The sequence below is a fragment of the Pleurodeles waltl genome, chromosome 1_2 (assembly GCF_031143425.1).
Source record: "Pleurodeles waltl isolate 20211129_DDA chromosome 1_2, aPleWal1.hap1.20221129, whole genome shotgun sequence".
In the NCBI taxonomy this organism is placed as follows: Eukaryota; Metazoa; Chordata; class Amphibia; order Caudata; family Salamandridae; genus Pleurodeles; species Pleurodeles waltl.
In genome coordinates, this window is record NC_090437.1 from 749,094,756 (window position 1) to 749,116,758 (window position 22,003).

A 22,003-nucleotide genomic window follows, 5' to 3' on the forward strand; every position below is an offset into this window, starting at 1 on the left:
ATCAGAAGAGGTGGGGTAAAGCAGTTGTTCTAGGTTGTTGTAAAATTGATTTACGATAGACATGAATCTTGGAACATGTTTGTTAGGTTAGTGGGAGCCTACTTATAGGCACTGAAATGGGATGGATAATAGTGTGGTCAGAAGCAGAAGTCTTTATAGGGGTAGGAAATGAGTCAAGGATTTCGTACAGGAATTAGGTACAGTGGTTTGCATTGTGCGAGAGGAATTGGAATTAGTGTTTAGAAGTGTATTTATTTCTTAGCTCGATATTGAAATTGCCAAGAATGACTAGAGGAGATGAGTCGTAATGGTTCTGTCTGATTTTGTGCTAACTAAGAGAAAATTTTATTTTTGGTGTGAAGGGCCGCTTCACACCAAATCCAAGTCTCAGTGGTGGCTGTGAAGAGGACTGGAAAAATGAGTTAAAGTGGTTGGAAATGTAGGTAATTTTGTATATAGATGCAATACACATTCCATTGGGAGAATAAGATGGAAAAAGATTGCTCATATTATAGTTATTTTAGGTCTGGCATTAGCATAGACCTTATTTGCCTAAAATTCTACATGTTATATAGTTGTTGCAGATTTCAGCCAGCCCTCTTTAGCCATTGTTCTGTTGTGTCTTTCACATTTTTTTCTTACACACAGTACAGCATACATTACGGGACAGTGGGTCTGTCCACTTAAGCCACTGTATAAGTTTACTGTGAGTCACAGCATTCCCCTCTTTCACGAAGAGATCACCCAGGCAAAGTACTTCTCTTCAGTGCCAGGAACTACTATTGCAAAATGTGATTTGTGAGTCCAGAATTTTTTTTGTTGCTGTTAGATAATGTTGATTCTTCATATTAGCAAGGGCCCTGCTACGCCTCAAAAATAAAGATTTTTAAAAAAAGCTTTCACACGAGCATTGACAAAGCCAAAAGGCTGTTAGCTAATGCCATACTTACTGGCTTTGCTAATGCTTTTGATTGTATAGCATTTAGTCTGGGAGGGCAGATGACGTGGGTGGTGGGAGATTTGCTTAATCAGCATTAGGAGAAAAAGGGTAAGGGAGGATGTGATTAAAATAAAGACCTGTGACCCCCTGAAGGAAATAAGGACGTAATAGCTCACGATGCGAAGGAACATGGCTTGCAACGTGCTGTAGAGCATATTGGAATTATTTTTGTTGTTTTTACATAATAACTAGGTTGTACTATGTTTCAGGCCATATCAGTGCAATCCGTGGTTTTCCAATTAAACAGCAAACTCAGCAAAACTGGTTTCCTTTGTATTTGTTTTTTTTTTAAGGGGTGTACATGGAGTAGTATGTCATTTGTTTTATCTCCTATTTTCAATGATTTATTAGTATCAACCTATAACAAAGTTTCCACCGTTTTTACCTTGACATGAAAGCCTCTTTGTATTTCCCTATTACAAAAGCAACTAGCAAAAATGTGTAAATGTATTAACCAAAGTTTCTTTAAGGATCATGATATAAAAAACGTTTTTCTAGTTGAAATGAGTTTGTATAGCACTAATGAGTATAATTGAAGGTTGTTGCTTATCCTGTTTTGCCTTATTTGTACACAGGTGACCTCTATGGTGCAATAGGATCTCCAGTCAGACTAACTCGCACTGTTGTGGTTGGAAAACGAAAAGATCTTGTTCATCGTATTCTTTACATCCTCACATACTTTATACGCTGCTCAGAACTGCAGGAGAATCAGCTGTCTCATAGCACAAAACAGAAAGAAGGTGAAGATATTCTCAATGGGAGCAAGATTACAACTGCACTTGAGAAGGGGGAGGTTGAGGAATCGGAGTATGTGGTTGTCACAGTAAAGAACGAACCGTCGACTGTGCCTCCTGTCCTTCTTCATATTAGTGGTAGAAGGAATGCAGCATCCTCTCCATGTAGCAGCTCAGAGAGCTTTGAAACTACGAAAGTGGAAGCCAGGATCAACAGGCAGCCGGAACACTGCTCAAATGTCCCTCATCTTTCACCTGAAAGGACAGTTTACGGTAGTTTGGGTCCTTGCAAAGAGGTAGCACCAGGAACAAAAGGTACAAAGCGGGAATGTTTAATTAATGTTACAGGTGCTGCAGCACATTGTTTGGAGGGGCAAGCCCTGGCAGTAGATTTATTGGCTGAGACTTCTGGCCTTTTTGTTAAAGAAAAGGCAAAACCTTATACACTGGGAAAGCCAACCAGTCATTCATCTGCTCGCCCATGCCCAAACAAGCTTAGTCAGCGAAGTAGTGAGTGTGAGAGAGTCACTTTCAACATTGGAAGCTCAGCCTCTTCGGAGTCGGATTTTGAAAGTTGCAGAAGAGAAATTGATGAAACCTTAAAGGCATTCCAGAAATCACCTGAAGTACAAACTGAAGATATTGACCCAATCAAAATACGGACCGATCTTGCCCAAGACCAAACCACAGCTTTTAAAGTCTCTGAGAAGCCCGGCATAAAGCCTAATGTTTCCTATGCAAGGATTCCATCGTGTGAGGGTAGTACAAGCATATTTGATGAATATTTTGTGGATGGTAATAACATTGAAACCAGTACCGCAGATGTTAGTGGTCAACCCGAGGTATCTGGAAAGGACTTTGTAACCTCTGATATTAAAGTTGTGTCTGAGTTCTCCAAAAGCCTGCATAGTTGTTCATTAACTGTAGAAAGAGCATGCTCTCCAACACAGAAGTGTAGTCGAGGATGCCCTGTCGGTATCACTTGTGCGGATTTGATGAAAAAGATTGCCTTCAGTGTTGATCTAGACATTCCAAGTAATGAGAGCTCAGACAGTGCTCTTGGAGAGAGTGATGACGAAGGTAGCACAGGCAATCTAACTGCTGCGTCTCAGGCTACTACCATTGAACAACATGAAGAATTTGTGGAAGAAGAACTTCTTTTACCCTGGTAAGTTGTGTTGGGATTGGGATAGCAGGAGGAATTTGTTCAAATTGTACCCTTTTGCTCTAAGTAAAGACTTCATCATTTCAGCTGATTTAAATTTCTGCGCCCTAATCCAGAGTTCTCATTACCAGAGGTATCATTTTTCTTTTGCTCTCATTGTTGAAGAGTTTTTTCTCCTGTAAAAGTAACACCTATAGTTTTACAACGATTAGAGAAAACTAAAAGTGCCATCAGTTAAAGATTTCTACTTCATGGCATTGCTATGTGATCTGTCTACCTGGTTGGTGGTGTTTGGGTTAAATTAGTGATTTGAAGGAACATATATGTTGTGCACATGTGTGATATGTAAATAAACCTGCAAGTACGGGGAATTAAAATGCTGAAACTGTTACATTTCATATACAAAACTGTTGTAGACAGTGGCTCACTTGGTCGACTCCATATTCTTATCCCCTTGGAAGCTTGATTCGGACAACTCTGAAGTCAAACGGTGTATGCATCTTTGGTGCAATTTGGCAAAATATATGCTTTGTGTCCATCACAAATATGAAGGCGCAAGTTTTCCTAGATCCTCAACTAATTCCCTACATCATAGAGGTTCCAGTTAGGGCCCCTCACCACTAGAACATCAAATGTACAGGAACAACTGAATCTTAAACCCGATATTTCAATTAGCTTGTCTCTTCATTCAAGTGAAAAGAGGAACAGCGAGCTGGTTAAGTGTGAAGCATTGTTTCCAATGTATCTTGTACAGTGCTTTTGAGTTTATTAAGTGAACCAGTCCATCCCTCAAATGAAAAAGAGCAGTGCCAATAGCACAAACTGTTCATCTACTTCTTATATAGAGGTTGGTACACTGCTACCCTCTTACGAGGGTCATGGGCATTGATTAAAATAGGCTTTCGAAAATCTGAGATAATACGTTTAACCTGTAGTCAAAAATTTCATAAATCCTTGTTTGTTTGCGCAACAAAGACTACTCTGAAACAATGATAACTGACACCACAACAAAGAGATGCTCATCAGCTATGTGACAGTTTATTTTAGTCATGTATCCCACTGTTCTCACTTCTTATTCCTCACTTTTCTTTCTTCCATTCCAGTGAGAATTAGAACATTGGAATGTTCGGATCTCCATTGCAGACAATGGAGTGCTCCGGGCTTTTACATTCCAATGTTCTCTTTGGTCACAGCAACAGCTGTGAACAAAGCCTCACGGAGCCCGAGCGGATTTTAATCCCCTCGTGCTCCGTGAGGAATTTGTTTTATTTAATAGCACATTCTGCCTCCGAGTGGCAGAATGTTCTAATAGCCTTAGAACCCGTGTTAAAGGCCCGAGCCGAAGGCTATAGTAGACACTTTTCAGAGTGACAGAACCAACAAAAGACTTTGCTGCTTTTTGAAGATTCTCATTGAGGTTCTATTTCCACATGGTGTCTGCAGATTTCTAATTTGCGTAGCTGCAGCAACCCTTAAAGCTTGGTCTGACTGTCTCAATCTCCCACCATTGTTCTTCAGTAGGGCCTACAGCCAGCTACTACATGTTAAGTGCTAGATACGTGTGCTTGGTTCTATGATAAATCTTTCAGTACAGAAGAGAAAGTTGCATCCTCTTCTGTAATAGCCAAAGCAGTTAACCCATTTTACACCAGTCTTCTCTGGATGCTTAGCTCAGTTTCTTCCTCATTTATTATTATTATTTTTTTAAATGCATGATTTTACTTAAACGTGGAGGGTGCACCTTCCACCTTTTTTGTCGACTCGTCATTAAGGTTTGGCAATTGATATTTGCCAAAACATCGCCTGTGTTGCTTTATATTCACTTGAAGGAGTGAAATATGCAGAGATGGAACTATCCTTAGGTAGAGCCCCAAACTGCTGATTTTTTTTAGGGACCCAGTGCCACAAGGAAAATAACATTTAAGGCCTGTTTGTTGCTATTGTTTTTTGACAAAGAGCCATTGATTTTGAGCTTCTGAACTCCTTGTTCGCTACCTGATATGCATTAAGTTGAATTTGTATTTTCAGACTTACTTGAAATCAAAACAATATGGCATCTTTATGATTCTTTGAAAGGACCAAGGTCGCTGAATTGTATTTTCACATTTGAATGGGCTATCTACTACTGTGACATTGTGTTGAGTTTCAAAATAATATTTGAATGTGAAACACTCTTAAGCCTGCTTTGGATAGATCATTAAAAGGATCAGACACACTGTGCCAAGCCCTCTATGAGTTTAGGAATGAGTAACACTAAACAGGCCTAGAATGTCAAAATAAAAGGAATGATCGCTCCTTTGACAAGATGTGACATACTGACCCTTCTCATTAAGTTCAGTAGATTTAAAGACTGGCAAATAAAAATATTGCAATATTCTTATTTCCAGAAATTATATATCCTATAAGCATTATATTTTTGTTAACAATTTTTGAAAAATGGAACTCAAAATTGTTTGCTTTTTCATTTTAGAAATAGGTAGAAAAAAACTGGCAGGTGTGGGGGAGAGAAAGAATTGGATTGAGGGTGAGGAGATGGGTGAAATGTGTATAAAGCCGGATAAGAGTGGACAGGGAGATTAGGAGGGAGGTTAAAAATGTGGATGTGGTTGAGAAGATTTGGGTTGAGAGAGTGTAACAAGCTGGACATTTGAGCAGTAGAAGAATGGAGTGGCGATAAAAAGGAGCAATCATGAGAGCAGCAGGTCATTGAGGCAGTCTTTCATAAATCCCTGAGGACGTCGAAGACAACAGAAGGGAGTAAGATGTGCTTCTCTTATTTTGTTATAAATACAAGGGTTTTGCTTTTTTCAAGCAGTACCTTTTCTTTTGCATTTTAAACTCAGCTGAAACTAATGGCATCTAAGAAGTTTCAGTGCCAGCAGCACTTGCCATGGGAGCGAGTGGTTCTATTGGCAAAAGATTAACTTGCAGTCCTGTCCACTATTTGACCTTGAAGATGGAGATCCTTAGTAGTTACCTCTGGTGGTGTTGTCAGGCTTACTCTTCACATGGTTCTGCAAGCAGGAATGATGACACCTGTAAGATCTTTTTGGCAGCCATTAATACTTCCAGAACTACTGAAAGGCAAGTCTTTTTTGTTTTTCCAATGAAGTTGACGACAGTTATTTCGATTAGCTAGATTTCTTTTCCCAGTGAGAAACCAACTTTTTTTTTTTTTTTTTTTTAACCAGTTATTCTAGACAACTTTAACTTTATGAACTTCTGGATAGCCCCTACTGTAGGAGGTTCAGTACTTCAACTTGAAGCATTTTATGCAGAGCATGACACTGTTTACGAGGTTCTTCATCCCAATACGTTTCAGTCTGAAGAGAAAAAGTGCACGTTGTGTCCAAGATTAGCTCTTATGAAATTTTACTTGCAAAAGTTAAGCCACTTTTGTACTCTGGTATTCTAGTTTACAAAGTTCCCTTTAATGATAATCTTTTCCTAGAAGTTAATAGTGGAAGGTATTAATGTTGGTCTGTTTAATCAATAGTCTCTCATTAATAAGGTTAACTTTTCATCCCTGGCTCAAATATGGTGCCTAATGTTACTTAGGACAGACGTTCTTGTTGGAAACAAACCAGTGAGTGGACAGAAAGGACATTCTCCTCAGATGTTTTAACTGGCTCATGTATGGATTCTCTGGCTTTACACGTTGGAATTACAAGTAGTTTAATGTACTAGGCTTATGGTACAGATGACTATCATAGCTGCAGCTTCTGAAGGGATCATTAAATGAGGAATTCTAATGCAGCCTAATATGAAATTATAACTAGTTCTCTCCCAAATCCATGTTTTACTTTAAGCCTTAACCCACTTTAAACTTTGATTTTATAAATGCTTAAAATATTTCTTTCTAGCTCACGTCAGATGTTTCTTTTGTATGATGAAGATTTATGTTCATAATGCATCATGGTATGTTTATTTATACAGTGCTACTTATTGTGGACTGTGTAACAAACTTTGCAACAGAAATTGGAAAAGCTTGCAACATGATGCCTGCAAATATTACTATAATAGACCTGATGCTCCATGATCTGTTTCCCTGTAATTGTTTGTTCTAAGGAAGGTGGTCGGCAAAGGAATTATTAATTTAAATAAACATTATATATTATGAGAATCGCAGAAAACAACTGACTCAATTTTGTCCTATTACCTTAGATGTTGATCTCTGAACTTACCGCTCACAAAATGTGATTTAGCCACACTTTGCTAACAAAAGCTTTGTTAAAAGGGAATAATTACTAATTATCCAGTATTGGATCTTTCATAGATGCACATGCTTGAATCATTCCCTGTCTTCGAAGTTGGGGGTGGGGGGTCACACGGTACCATAACATAGCAGTATGCATAATTACCATAGGTGTCAATGGCAATGAACAGCCTCTTTAATAACATATCTGTCAGTTTAAAAAAAAGGACCAAACCTGGATTATGACCAATCGGGTGACAGCTGCCTCAAGGACACTCCCAAGAGAGGCTGTTTCCTCAGATTTTCTACCGCACATCATGTGAAGGGAGTCTCCATGAGCTCTGCTTAGTTTTTCATTTCTTCGAAATACAATTTCAACCAAAAATGTATGAAACCTCTAAAAAAGGACTATTCCTATGCTAGTGCTGTGGCAGAAAATGTCTGCATGTGGAAGACCCACATAAAGAATGTATTTACTGCCTTTATCCCAGTCACCAGGTGAAGGGCTGCAAAAATATGTAGAACCTTTTCTTCAGCGACCTTAAAGAACAGAGAAGGCAGGCTACTTCTGTGGCTACAGATGTCTAAGAGCCAAAAGACAACCACAGAAGTGGACAGCAACACTTAGAAAGGTCAAGAGAAAGGGCAAGGTCCTCTGAGGGAACATCTGAGGAAGCTGAGAAGGTCTTCAAATCCCATCATACAGACCCTCTCGGAAACGAGAAAAAACACCACAGAGAAGGTCCCTTCTCAGCCCACTACTCCATCTCACAAATAAGGAGAAACTTCGATGTCCACGATTGCTAAAAAAACATAGTCGATGACATCACCATCAATGGCACTCAAGTCAACGACAGCAGTTGTGACAGTCTCGTCTACAAGACCATCGCCGGCAGGAACAATGACAATGGCCATCGACGCACCCATACCGTCGAGGAGGATTTCACCACCATAAACAACAGCTGTGTTGACTGCACCACCGTCGACGACAACACCACCAAAGAAGGCACCACCGACGGCTAAACCATCAGTGTCTGCGACGATGACCAAGCTGTCTGATATCACGTTGACGACTCCATCGTCGACAGGACTGTCAACGATGATAATAGTGGCCACAAAGACAATTACACCAGCTATTACCTCTCCAAGTAAGGTCTCTCCTTCACATATATTAGCTATAGAGGAGTCTGATGTAGAAGGACGATTTGGAACTGCACACAGTCCAGCTGAACTCTTGGTTAAATGTCAGGATGATAATGCTGAGAAGTATGAGGATGATGACCAATACTACCATTGGTATTATGCTCCTCCACAAAAGAGAGGTTATGAACAACAATATTGTCATCAGCAAGACAGGAGGAAGTACGATTGCCTATCTGCTTAGTACAAAACTTGCAGGCTATGTTGCAAGGTTATAGGAGGAGATTTCCTGAGAGAACATCAGGTGCCACCACCTCAGCCTATTGCAACTTCTACGCCTCAGCGTATTCCTCCTCCTGTAACTCCCAGAACTACACCACTTCCAACGATAGCAGCACAACCTAGAGAGAACCCTTCTTCGTCTGACTATGAAAGAGAAGAAGGAGAAATTCAGGAGAATATTTCTCCACAAAAGGAGTGGGATAAATCTCACATTCCCACACCATCACCTCCACATCCATTAGATTTTCCACCAGCGGACATAGAGTGGTTTCACAACTTGATAGAGCAGCCACAAGATTTCACCTTCCGACTTCCATCAAACAGGATGATTGTTTGCTTTTTGATTTTAGGTAATCAGTGAGAGCCATCCCCATAATCCACTACATCTGGGTGGAGGGTATAAAAATTATGAAGAACCCGGCTACAGTGGCGGCAGCACCACACCCCAGGTAGGCATGCAGGGGAATTCTCAGGGGCCTTATACTTCTTGTCTAACTGGTCATCTCAAGCCTGACTCAGTTATTTCACTGGCAGCTCGAAGACTCTCCAAGAACCCTTATGTGCCCATCTCCACACCACCAGACAAGGAAGGTAGATGTTTGGAAAAAGTTGGCAAAAGATTTTCCCTCATGTCTGCCACTGGAGTCCAAGCGGAAGATGCCCTGGCTATCTTAGGCCGCTATGATAGGCACATGTGGTCAGCCACTGGCAATCTAATAGACCTCATCCCGGAAGATAAAAAGCCAGAAGCGAGCAATATTTTACAGGAAGTAGAGCGCACCTCCTCTGATGTAATAGATTGCACACTAGATATCGCCTCAACAGGTTCTCAACGGCTGTCTGGAGCAGCAGTCCTTAGGCACCAAGGATGGCTGAAATCAGCATCTTTCAGACCAGAGGTACAATCTAAAGTTCTAGATAAGACTTACGACGGAGAGATATTATTCAGTAAGCACATTGACGATGCACAAAACAAACCACAAAACAGATATGGATACTGCAAGTTCCCTCAGCACTCTCCAGTATAAAATAGTTCCCTTTCGGGGAGTTCATGGAAGAGGATCCTCATCCTACAGAGGTTCATACCAGCGCCAGCAGTATCAGCCCTTTCAGCCACAGTACGGGGCAACATATCAGAAACAGTACTGTCAGCCACCGGCAGTGGCCTACACTAAACAAGGCCCAGCTGAAAACAAACCTCCCAGACTAGAGAGACCGGTTGCAAGCAGTGACCTACACCGGGTACTGGCCACAGACACTGCTCTTCATCTGGTTGGTGCGAAGATTTCCAAACATCTACGTCAATGGAAATTAATAACATCAGACAAATGGGTGTTAGACCTGGTAGAGTATGGTCACACTCTAGAATTTATACAAACACCACCAAACTATACCCCAAGGGGAATGCACCACCCTTGTCTTCACATATTGAAAAAAGAAGCTGTCACCATGCTTGTAAAGGGAGCAATCAAAAGTTCTGTTTTCTCAAAGAGGCATAGGCCTCTATGTGAGATTGTTCCTGATAAAATAGAAAACAGGGATATGAAGATCCATCCTGGACTTAAAACTTAACAAATTCTTACGCAAAAAATAATTTCGGATGGTCACCCTCTCAGATATCCTGAACCTCCTGACCAGCGGAGAAGAGATGACAACTCTTGTTTTGAAAGACTCATATTTCCAATCCCCATTCATCCCAAGCACAGGCAATATCTTACCTTCACTGTAGCCGGTACCCATTACCAATTAAAAGTCCTGTCATTCAGATTGAAATCAGCACCTCGCAGGAACCAAGGTCATCAAGCGTTTCCTTTCTTAGACAACTGGCTACTCAAGGCCCCACAGGCAACAAACATCCAAAACCACATAGACCAGTCTCGACCTATTTCACAAATTAGGTCTCGCAATCAATTTGCAAAAATCAGTTACCATCCCAAAACAAAACATACCATTTCTAGGATCTCTTCTGGGCACAATACTCAACAAGGCGTATCTATCCCAAGACAGACAACACATATAAAGAGATCTGGCAGCCTAACTTGAAAAAAGAAGGTGCGCTTCAGTACAGCTGTACGAATCCATGCTAGGCATGATGTCTTCTGCAATCAGTCTAGTACCTCTTGCACAACTGAAGATGAGACCACTTCAAGAAGAATTACAGAAGCAATGGATCCAGACGGAGGAATCGTTCAACACTGTGACCATGACTCCAACCATGAAGAATGCCCTAGTATGGTGGTCCCAGGATTCCCATTTGTCTCAGGGCCTAACATTTGTTTCCCATGTTCTAGAGTTTGTAAAAAAACACACCTGCAAGACCTGCAAATTCAGGGAAAATGGTTGAAGCAACAGAAAACCTAGCATATCAACAGTCTGGAGTTGAAGGCTATCTTGCTTACTTTACAAGCTTTCCTTCTGAGGATAGCAGGCTCAAAGGTGCTAGTTCGTACAGACAACACAACCAGCATGCACTAACAAGCAAGGTGGCACATGATCGCTAACACTCTCCCAAGAGGCTCAGGATCTGTGGAATTGGCTCACTACTCACAGCATATCCCTGAGAGCCGAACATGTGTCCGGAATCAGCAACACTTTGGCGGATACACTCATCAGGACTGTTGTCACGAGTGGGAGTTGGGTCAGACGCCACTAAACAGGGTTTTCTCATGTTCAGGTACACCGGCATTTGATATTTTAGTGACAGACAAGAACACCAAATGCAAGTTCTGTGCCAGTTGGTACCCACTTCCAGGGTTTTGAGGGGAATGCCCTTCTGACAAGATGGTCAGAGATTTATGCTTATGCTTTTCCACCCTTCCCTCTTGTACGGAAAGTTCTCAGGGAAATAAGGAGGGAGCATTGTTGCCTGATCCTAATTGCTCCCAGGTGGCTCGGCAACACTGGTTTACAGAACCTCTCCTGATGTCTGAATGCAAACCTATTTACCTCCGACCACTACCAACATTATTAACCAGGAACAAGGGCCAAATTATCCATCCAGACCCACCATCTCTCCATTCCTGTGCATGGTTCCTGAATTCCATGAGTTTAAAGACCTAAACATTCCTCATTAATGTGGAGTTATCCTATCCAACGCAAGAACTGAATCCATCAACAAAATGTACAGATTAAAATAGAAGAGATTTTGTGTGTGGAGTCAACAGTCTAACCTGTGCCCCTTGAAAGCATCATCTGAACAGATTCTGCCATATTTGCTATCACCAGCTAAATCTGAATTGGTGCATGCTTTTTCAAGGTCCAACTTGCAGCAATATCCAGATATAGACGGTCAACCTATTCTCCTTCCCTTTGCTCTGAAACAGTAGACAAGTTTACGGAAGGATTATTCCGAGCTTTCCCTCCGGTTAGAGCTCCGCCCCCGGAATGGCCTCTCAATATAGTTCTGTCACAACTAGTGAAACCACCATTTGAACCTATTCACAGAACAAGCTTAAGATTTCTTATTTGGAAAGTAGCATTGTTACTGGTGCTTACCTCTGCTGGAAGGGTCAGCAGAATACAGGCTTTCACGACACAGGAACCATTCATGCAATTTACCAATGACTATGTTCTCTTAAGAACGAATCCTCGATTAATTACCAAAGTACCAACTCAGTTCCTTCTGAATGACTCAATCATTCTCCACACTTTTTCCCAAATCCTGCCACCTCAGCTGAACAGTCGTTTTATACTCTGGATGTAAAGAGGTGCCTCAAATACTATTTGCATCATACTAAGCACATACGCAAATATGATCTACTTCTTGTATCATGTAGTCTAGCACATCAAGGAGCTGCAGTTACTAAGGCCATGATCGCAAGATGTATTTCCACTGTGATCCAGTGTTGTCATTCAAAGGCAGGTAAGCCACTGACATCTAAAACCAGAGCACACTAAACAAGGGCAGTATCCACCACAGCTGCTCTGTTTACAGGTGTGCCATTGGAAAAGATTTGCTGTGCTGCAGTGTGGCAGAGCACCCACACATTTATGCAGTACTACTGCCTGCAGTCGGTGCACAGTGAAGATGCAGCTGTAGGACAGGCTGCGCGCCGTTGATGCCTTTGGTAATGATGCATTCATGTACAACAATGGACAACAAATTAACCATGACATCCCAGGTCAACTTCGTCTCCTCCTCCTGCTTCTTCATCCTACGCATGGTTCGCAAGATCTTTGGATGGTTACCCCAGAATTCAAGATGCAGTGTCACGCAGGCCCTCATCTCAAGCTGACTGTACTACGGCAACGCTTTCTATGCAGGAATCGCAGCCCACCTACTCTGAAGGCTACAGACCATACAGAATGCCACGGCCAGTCTCGTCGTCCTACGAGAAACCCACATCACCCCTTACCTCAGATAGCTCCAGTTCAAACTGCTGACTTACACATACCAGGCCCTACACAACTGCGGACCAACCTACATGAACCACCTCCTGAATTTTCATCAGGTCACCAGACCCTTCTGCTGTGCTTCCCTCTCGCTAACCTACACCCCTCGCTCCCGACAAAGCTGGAGCAGAAAACGCTTCTTCTAGCTTGCAGCGAAAATGTGGAACAAACTACCCCTTCATCTCTGGACCGCTCCATCTCTTTCAGAGTTCCGAAAGTCGTTGAGGACCTGGCTGTTCGGCTGAACTAAGGTTAGACCTGTCAGCCCAAACTGTTTGCCTAATAGCCTCCTCATTTTGCTGAATAATTTTGTTGGCCTTAGGAATCTGAGCACTTTACCACTGCTGACCAGTGTTAAAGTGCATGTGCCTAAACAGGGTAACATTGGTATATTTAATTTACTTGTAAGTTCCTTGTAAAGTGGTATACCATATTCCCAGGGCCCGTAAATTAAATGCTACGTGGGGGACTAGCAGCACTGATTGTGCCACCTTTACAAGTAGCCGTTGAACATGTCTCAGGCCTGCCACTGCATAGCCTGTGTGTGCATTTTTACTGCCACTTCGACTTGGCATTTAAAACCCTTTGCCAAGCCCCTCCTTTTATTACACATAGGTCAGCCCTAAGGTAGGCCCTAGGTAGCTCATAAGGCAGGGTGCTGTGTAAGTAAAAGATAGGGCATTTTTGCATGCCCTAGAAGTGAAAAACACCCAAATTCGTTTTTCACTACTGTGAGGCCTACTCCTCTCATAGGCCAGCATTAGGAATTCCTTAATATATATGTAGACTGTATTATACAATCGGAAAGGAGTAGCTACATCATGTTTCATATAGTTGGAATCATAATGATGCATTCTTTTTTACTGGTAAAGTCTGATTTAACATTACTTTTTTACAAATGCTCCTTTTAGAAAGTAGAAATTTCTCTGCTCTTACAGCTCTGTGTGCCTGCTGCCTTTCTCCAATTGATTGATTGATTTATTGGAATATAAGTAAATTACATTATTAAATGTAAATGTAATCCCTTTTCTGGAGAAAGGTTCCTATTAAGCTGTTGCCATGGAAGTGGAGGATTACACTTCCCCCCCTTGGGGACCACCTGTATTTTATGTGTGCTTACACCTGAATAGGCAGGGCCTGTATCCATAGAAGGGCTGATTACCCCTTACTGAACTGAAGCAAGGCCTGGGAAGAAAGGAGGGCCTCTGTCCATTTCAAATACCCTTATTTGAAGACACCCCCACTTCAAAGACAAAACTGGGTATAAGTACTTGGTCTCTGACCCCACCAAATCAGACATTTCTTTACCTACAACTGGACTCTGACAGAAGAACTGCTGTGCTGCATCAAGGACTGTTACTCTGCTGGACTGCTGACCTGGAAGGACTGCTTTTCTGCTATGCTGCCTAGATGCTGTCTGACCCTGCTGAGGGAGAGCTGGACTCGGCTTTGCAACTGAAGTGATCTCGAAGAGCTTGTTGGCTTGCCTCCTTTTGCTTGAGACTTAAGAATATCTCTACCCCCGCTTCTGTGCCTGGCTCACTGCAAGTGGACCCAGATACTTGCGCCAAGAAAATCGATGCATTTCCAGTCTTCTTGAAGCAGAATTGGCTCATTGAACCTGTTGCAGGAGTAGAAACAACGCATTGCTCTCGGAACCAAAAGTTCACTTTGAGAGCCTGATGCTCGGAACTGTGTATTGCCATTGCAGCAGCTTAGAGAGGTCACTGCATCCTCTCGAACTTGGCGCTTCGTCTTTGGAACCGACGCATCACCACCACTGCATGAAGAAAATTGATGCATCACCTTGACTGCGGGCCCAACATGAACGATTCACTCGATGCTCTGCTCGTCTGCCATCTTGCTATTGCAACTAGGGTCAAAATACTCTGGTCACCGTGCCTGCGTGGCTCTGGTCCCTGGTCTGCGCTGTATCGCGGTCGGCTTGAACTGTTGACTTTGCCCCGGTCCAGTGCAACCAGATAATCCCCATTACTTCTAAGCACTACAACCCTCTTTATTCTTTAAAAATTCATAACTCGACTTCTACTTATTGGATTTGTGTTGCTATGCTACCAGAGGATGAGCACAGATTATCTTTTAGTGTCTATCTGATGTACCCTGACTAGAGGTGTGGTCCCTACTTGGACTAGGTGCATGTCCCTGCCAAAATTAAAGGGATTTTGCCTAACATCACTTTAATGTAAGACATGTTATTTGGGGTTAGCCTCATAGGTTTCTTCCTGTGTAAGTTTGAGGTCACTTCATTTTGGGTTCAGATCAAGTGATCACAATTATTTTTCAGTTAAAGAAATCGTTTTCCAATTTAGAATCTTTTTTGTTCTAGTTTGTGGCACAGTGTACTCCAAGGTGTATTCCTGGTGCAACAAGCACAGTGGATCCCCAAGGGGATTTTGCTTTCATTTGGAAATTGTAGCTGCTAATGAGTCAGGTCTTAGAACCTCACCATCTATTATCCAATGATCAAATGACCTAGTGTTGTGATAGTGGACATTTCATTTAAACTGTTCTTTACCCCTATGATGAGTGTTCCTTGCCTTATGAGCATATGCAGGATAATAGATGTTTATTGTCCAGCCACTCCTACATTCTCTACGGTCTAGAATCATCATGTGTCAATGTGACTACGTTTTCTTGTGCTGGGGTCTGGTTCTTTCACATCAAAATTTTGCAAACTTGTGCATTGGACAAGAATACTCTGAAGATATCGTAGCTGTCAGCTTGTGTTGCATGTACATTAGATGCTTGTTGATATATAATTTGCTGAATTTATTGGTGTACATTTCAGGTCGGATTTCTTCAGCAGTCAAAGTTTGAACCACTTTGGCAGGTCACTTTTTGGTGGTTATTGCTCTACATACCTGCCTGATTTTGTTCTGCATGGAATCAGTAATGATGAAAAATTGAAGCAGTGTTTGATGGCTGACCTGGACCATGCCATGAACGTAAGTGACTTACACATATAAGGCCAACAGTCAGGAGATTCTCGAACTGAACTCTACCTGCTGCTGCATCAAGCTTAATGTATTTTACAATTGCAATATGGTTCTTATTAATTTTAAGATCACAGTAGCTTGGCATGTTGTTTCAAAAACTGAGAAGTATTGAAATTAAGGTCTACCACTCTTCTGTACATTATTGTATTGCTATAGCAGTGAAAAGTGTGTGTTATACACCTGGTGCAAAATACTTGTTTTCTTTTGTCAGACCTTACCATGCTTCAGCATCGCTTGGAGATGCAAATTGACAATCTGTTTATTTGCAGTTATAGCTAAAATTATTTGGCATAATACAATTATTTTACTGTGATGTAAGAATAATGATGTTGTTGTTAAAGTGCAGGAAATTCTTGAGAGTGAAATTGTCATGTTGTTGTGGTTAGTACTTTACATGCATCCAGATTATTTCCAGTAGGACTGCCTAGTGAAGCCTGGAGAAAGTGCAGTTCTTCCGCTCTGACTGCCTCTCAGAGGTTCTAAGGTTTAGTCAGCTGGATTAGGGTTATTTAGAGAATGAAAGACATATATGGGTAGGCATACACCAGTGGTCCTGCACAAGCTCAAACCCACCAGGTCGGACACCATAATACCAGCCTATTTAGAAAACAGACATTTAATAAACAGCAAGAGAAAACCTATCGTTAAGTAGGTTTATTAATAATATTGTTTCATATTCTTTACATTGCATTATATTCATTACATAATAATCTATTATTAAATTCACTGCACAATATAAATGTGGTTCAGCAATTTGGTTTATTACAAAATAGATTTTATATCGATTTACATAAGATAAAATTTGCATTAGAAAATAAAGTACTATGCAACACAAATATTTATCTAAAATCTTTTTAATTGAGTGCAAATCTTGTGAATCATCTCAGTGACAGGCAACACGTGAATTTGATGTATGCAGCATTTTCTTTAGGGCTGTATGCATCAACAAGATACAAATAAAGAAAGGAAAAAATAAGAATATATGCCACTGTAATAATATTAACGTACAGTGTACTTGTGCAAGCTACAAGACAAACAGAAATTGTTCACTGTTACATTAAAAAGTTTACATTATACAACAAAATGCTCTTAATCACAGTAGTGTAACATTCAGAATGGCAGTAATATTCAAAAGGAGAGTAAGTGAATTGTGGTCACCTTCCTCGTCAGAAAGTTACAAGTTATTCATAGAATGTGTTCCCATCTGCACATTTTAAATTTAATGCAAAAATAGTTGGTGACTTCCAAATGCATGAAACTGGGTGCTATGTCAGTTTGTCCTATTTGAAGACTTGCAGATACTTAGGTACACGCTCTCTATGCGAAAGTGTGGTCCCCTATTATCTCAATGCAATGAAGCCTTTCTGGGTGACTGAGGGATTGTCACTCCACTTGCATAGCACTCATACCTGGATAGGGTCTCTTTAGCAGCTGTTAACCTTCTACATCAAAAATGAATAATTCCCTTCAATAGGCCACTGAAGCTTGACAGATCAGTGCAAGAGTGGAAGTGTGCCAGGAGGCCTTTTTCTGGTCAGGATGGTCTGAAAAGAAAATTGGTATTTGTCCTTTGACACATGTGTGAAGGTAGCTATTAGGTTATATTGACTGCTAAACTTTGTAAGAAACTGCAAGGGGAAATAGCAGCTAATTTTAGAAGTAAAGTACATAGAAGGGTCATATCATATATGCCATTAAATGTTGGGCATGCTACTTTGAACAAACGTTCATCATGGATGGGTAAATAGTGCTAGGGCTGTTTTTTTGTGTGTCTTAAACGACAGACTCGCCAGACCCTGCTGCATTTTGCACTACATTGAATGGAATCTTTGTATGAGTTTGTTCCTGATGAATGCCTCTTTCCACATATTTCTCACCTACGATTATGACTAGGTATTAGACTGGTCTGGAAATCTTTTCTCCAGACATAGCTTTCCAGCACCACCTGGGGGCACCATGAGGCTTCAGCTTCAACTTCAACCGCCTGACATGGTGACATTTGAGTATGTTAGGTGGCAGCGCTCACACTGATGTCAGTCGCTATTTTTGTATGCCTCATCAATACAGATCCTGAGCACTCTTGGTGCTTTACCAGCGAAATTCCATAGCATTTTGATAGTGACTGTCCCAAATGCCTCACTCAGAAATGTTTGCATTTAAACCTTCTTGTAAACGTCGCAAAGTAGATTTCCTGTTGGACTCAAATACTTGGAACACAGTGCTGCTGTGTGCAGCTGCTGTGCTTCAAGGCACTGGAAACACAAGCTGTTTGTGGCCAGTTTCCTCCACTTTCAAGTAAACCTTTTCACAGTGAATGAGCTTCCTTAAGATCATCCCAAAGAAAGCACAAAAATAAAACCATAGCAAAAGAAGTCCTCTTCCTCTAAGACGCAGTCCTGCTTATGGTACTGTTTGGAGTCTCAGCACTGTTCCTTGATGCTGGGTTCCTACTTGTCATTGATAATGGAGTTCCTGGCTCCATTGCCTGACCATACTTACATCAAGGTCTCAAAGTTGGACTTGTTCAGGACAGCTCCTGCACCCACAGTTGTACCCCACACTGTGATCTTGGTAACTCCAGCGACTCCCAACCAGATTCCTCCTGACGCTGCACCTCCATGGGCTCCTTCCCAGTAACCTAAGACAAAGTCAAAGCTGGCTAAGATGCCATTCTCGGAGTCTTGAAGGTGACCGAGATTGTCCGCAACAGAGAAAGTAAAGGAGTGTTTCAGTGATGAATGCCAAAATAACTCCTTTCCCAGGGCTCAAGAGACTCGCTCAGAGTTGCGGGTAAAACCACATTGTGCTACCCGGTAGCTCTGGAGACCTCTTTCTAGGGAATGTTTTCCCTCCCAGTCTGATGTCTGGTGCGATATTCTTGGGGTGAGGAATTTGCTGGAAGATTTATCTGTCCACCAGAAATATCATTACCAAAGTAAAGTCATTTTTTTTATTGGACTCCTTCGTATAGCACACTAGCGTGACCTAGCTGAAAGTTAGTGTCCCAGTTACTGAGAAGGGAAAGGATGCACTTTTTAAAAGTGTAGCAGTTAAAACTTGTGCATACCAGAGATTTGACTTAGACTTCTAAGATCCTAAAAGAGTTGAATAAAATGTTGTGACCTTTTACTTTTTTAATTGGGCTCAACTTCATACCTCAAACCGTATGTAACTACTAGCAATTACAAGCGTGCATTCTGCCGGATAGAGTCGCCGTCTACTGCCTTTCATTGTGATCATTTAACAAGCCCAAGATTACGAAAGGATTCAATTTATTTTTCCTGAATACTCTGTGGAGTCCCTGTGAAGAACAAATTCGAGCTCATTTCCTTGCACTTAACAAAAGCAGACCCCTTATATTTGGTGATGGTCATTATGAGTCATAAATAAAATCTAAAATTATCATCTGGCTACAAGTAGGATCTGTAAGTGCAGCATCCTTTGAACAATAGCCTCTGGTGTATACATGCTGTAATGTGGGGTTTTACACCCTGATATGTTAGGGGTCCTATTAGGTATGAACAATCAAAATGTATTCCTGTTTTCTGTCAGGTAAAATAATTCTTCACGTTGCTGACCTTGAGGAAATACGTTCCATGGGAGTTGCCTTCTTATGTTCTTCAATAATATTTGTCTAGGGATGTTTTAAAACGCGCAGTCTAAGACTATAACAGTAACTTCATGTAGAACCAATTAACATCCTCTCTTAAAAATGGATGATGGTAGCCAGTGACAGTGAAAGGTTCACACCATATGCCGACAGGGTCTTGTTTGCCTCGGACGTAGAACATTTAGTCCAAGCTGCTGTTTCAGTTTCAGGACTCTGAAGTGTAAGGGTCATACTAAACCGATCAAATTCCAAATAGAACCAGTTACATATTTTTTGCACATAGCCATGACTAAAGATACTGGCCTTAAGTGATGTTACAGCCCCTAAAACAGGTTGCATATTGTTTAGCAAAAAACACGAATGTTAAAAGAACAGTTGAAAAAAAATAAAGTATCACAAGTCTATATTGTCACTGAAAATGTATGACGTGGTATGACATTGTGGAGGAAAATAATGATTTGCACCACTTTTTTTTAACCCTACTTTGTACATTCTACCTTGAATGATAGCCTCCTCTTTTTAAAAGGGATTTTTTTGATCATTGATTAGTTCCTATAGGGCCAGGAAAAGAAATGAAATTGGTATCCCACAATTATGTGGATGGCACCTGTACCAATCTGGAGACTTTACCCTAGGAGCTTAATTGTTACTCTGCTCTTGTGGGGTTAATGATGACCAGTTCTATAGTCACAAGCTTAATTAAAAGTGACATCTATTGATGGTCAACCAATGATTCATTGTAATGAAACTGAGCTATCATAGCTATTTTGGCATCTTCAAGCTATAGAGATTTGCTCGTTTTAGAACACAGACGCATTATCGCAACTAAGAGCTAAGAGTACTCGGCGCCCTGAAAAACTCAGATGCCTGAACTATATTGACTGAGACAGGCTGATTTAAAAACACAGTCTGTTAGCTAATTATGAATGCAGTATCATGAGTCGTTCTAATGAGACATGATTGGAATGCCAGTTCTGATCTATTAAAAGAAACTAAAGATTTGTAGATACCAATTAAAGGATTATCTTATATTTACTAAAGTTGTTAGCAAAATATGAATGCACTATCATGTCGTTCTACTGAGACACGGTTGGAATGCCAGTTCTTGTCTCTGAAAATAAACTGTAAGAATTCGTAGATACCCATTAAAGAATTATCTTGTATTTACTAAAAGTGGACACTTAGTAACCTAATGAGGTGTCCAGGACTTTATAGTAAATGTTCTCTGCGCATCTCTAGTATTGGGGTTCAAGGTGATGGCAATGGGAACATAAGTAGTGTAATAAGAGGGTGTTGTATTTCTCCTGTGTGCAGATTTTTATTTTGGGCATGCATTTTTCTTACCATGCAGCATCCTGTGCTGGATGAGCCAGTGGCGGAAACTGTCTGCATTATTGCCGACACAGACAAGTGGACTGTGCAGGTGGCCACAAGCCAGAGGAGGACGATGGACAGCGCAAAGCTGGGCAAAGAGGTCTTGGTTTCCAGTCAGGTGTCAAGTTTACTCCAGTCCATTTCACAGCTTTACAAACTGAACCTCCCAGCTGCCTTTGTAAGTTTGTGATGATGTTTATTTTGTAGTTAGATTGGATTGTATACTCGGGGGTAACTCAAAAGATTAACAATTAGCTGAAATTAATTGGGTATACTAATAGAATACATACACGCGCAAGGAACTGCAACAGAGTTCCCCAGTAATGTTATGTTCGATGGCATCTGTCGCTGTAGATACGCATGTTCTGCAATAGCTCGCCATCTGGTGTTGGGCCGGAGTGTTACAAGTTGTTTTTCTTCGAAGAAGTCTTTCGAGTCACGGGACCGAGTGACTCCTCCTTTTGTCTCCATTGCGCATGGGCGTCGACTCCATCCTCGATTGTTTTTTTTCCGCCATCGGGTTCGGACGTGTTCCTGTCGCTCCGAGTTTCGGAACAGAAAAAAATAGTTAATTTCGGAAGATTTTCGTCGGTATTGTTGCGTTCGGGATCGGCATACCTACATTCAACACCGCATCGAAGATCGAAGAGCTCCGGTGCCCTTCGGGGTAATTTTTCGATCCTCCGTCGGGGCCTGGCCGGCCCGACCGCGTGCTGAAGAACGCCGATGGAACGGACCCCGTTCCGTTTCTGCCCCAAATGCCACAATAAATACCCCTACACAGACCAACACTTGGTCTGCAACCTGTGCCTGTCACCTGAGCACAGCGAAGACACCTGCGAGGCCTGTCGTGCGTTCCGGTCCAGAAAAACACTCCGAGACCGTCGAGCCAGAAGACTTCAAATGGCGTCCGCACCGACAGCCCGACGGGAGTTCGAGGAACAGGAAGAGGAAGGTACCTTCTCGATCCAACACTCAGACTCCGAAGGATTCGACGATACACAAACCGTGAGTAAGACGTCGAAAACCACACAAAGAAACATTTACAAGGCCCAGGGGACGCCACTGCCACCAGGCCATGGCTCCACCCATAA

The 22,003-nt window shown here is 41.6% G+C and overlaps 1 protein-coding gene across 6 annotated transcripts in view; it reads left to right on the plus strand.

The window, feature by feature from the left end:
- The window catches only part of FNIP2 (folliculin interacting protein 2), a 328,137-nt gene that overhangs the window by 271,357 nt on the left and 34,777 nt on the right, over positions 1 to 22,003 (plus strand). For all 6 annotated transcript variants that reach the window (XM_069243372.1, XM_069243380.1, XM_069243398.1 and 3 more), the window contains 3 exons: positions 1,576 to 2,902; positions 15,718 to 15,874; positions 20,887 to 21,087. In XM_069243372.1, coding sequence (XP_069099473.1) covers positions 1,576 to 2,902; positions 15,718 to 15,874; positions 20,887 to 21,087 — 1,685 coding nt within the window. The remainder of the gene's footprint in view (positions 1 to 1,575; positions 2,903 to 15,717; positions 15,875 to 20,886; positions 21,088 to 22,003) is intronic.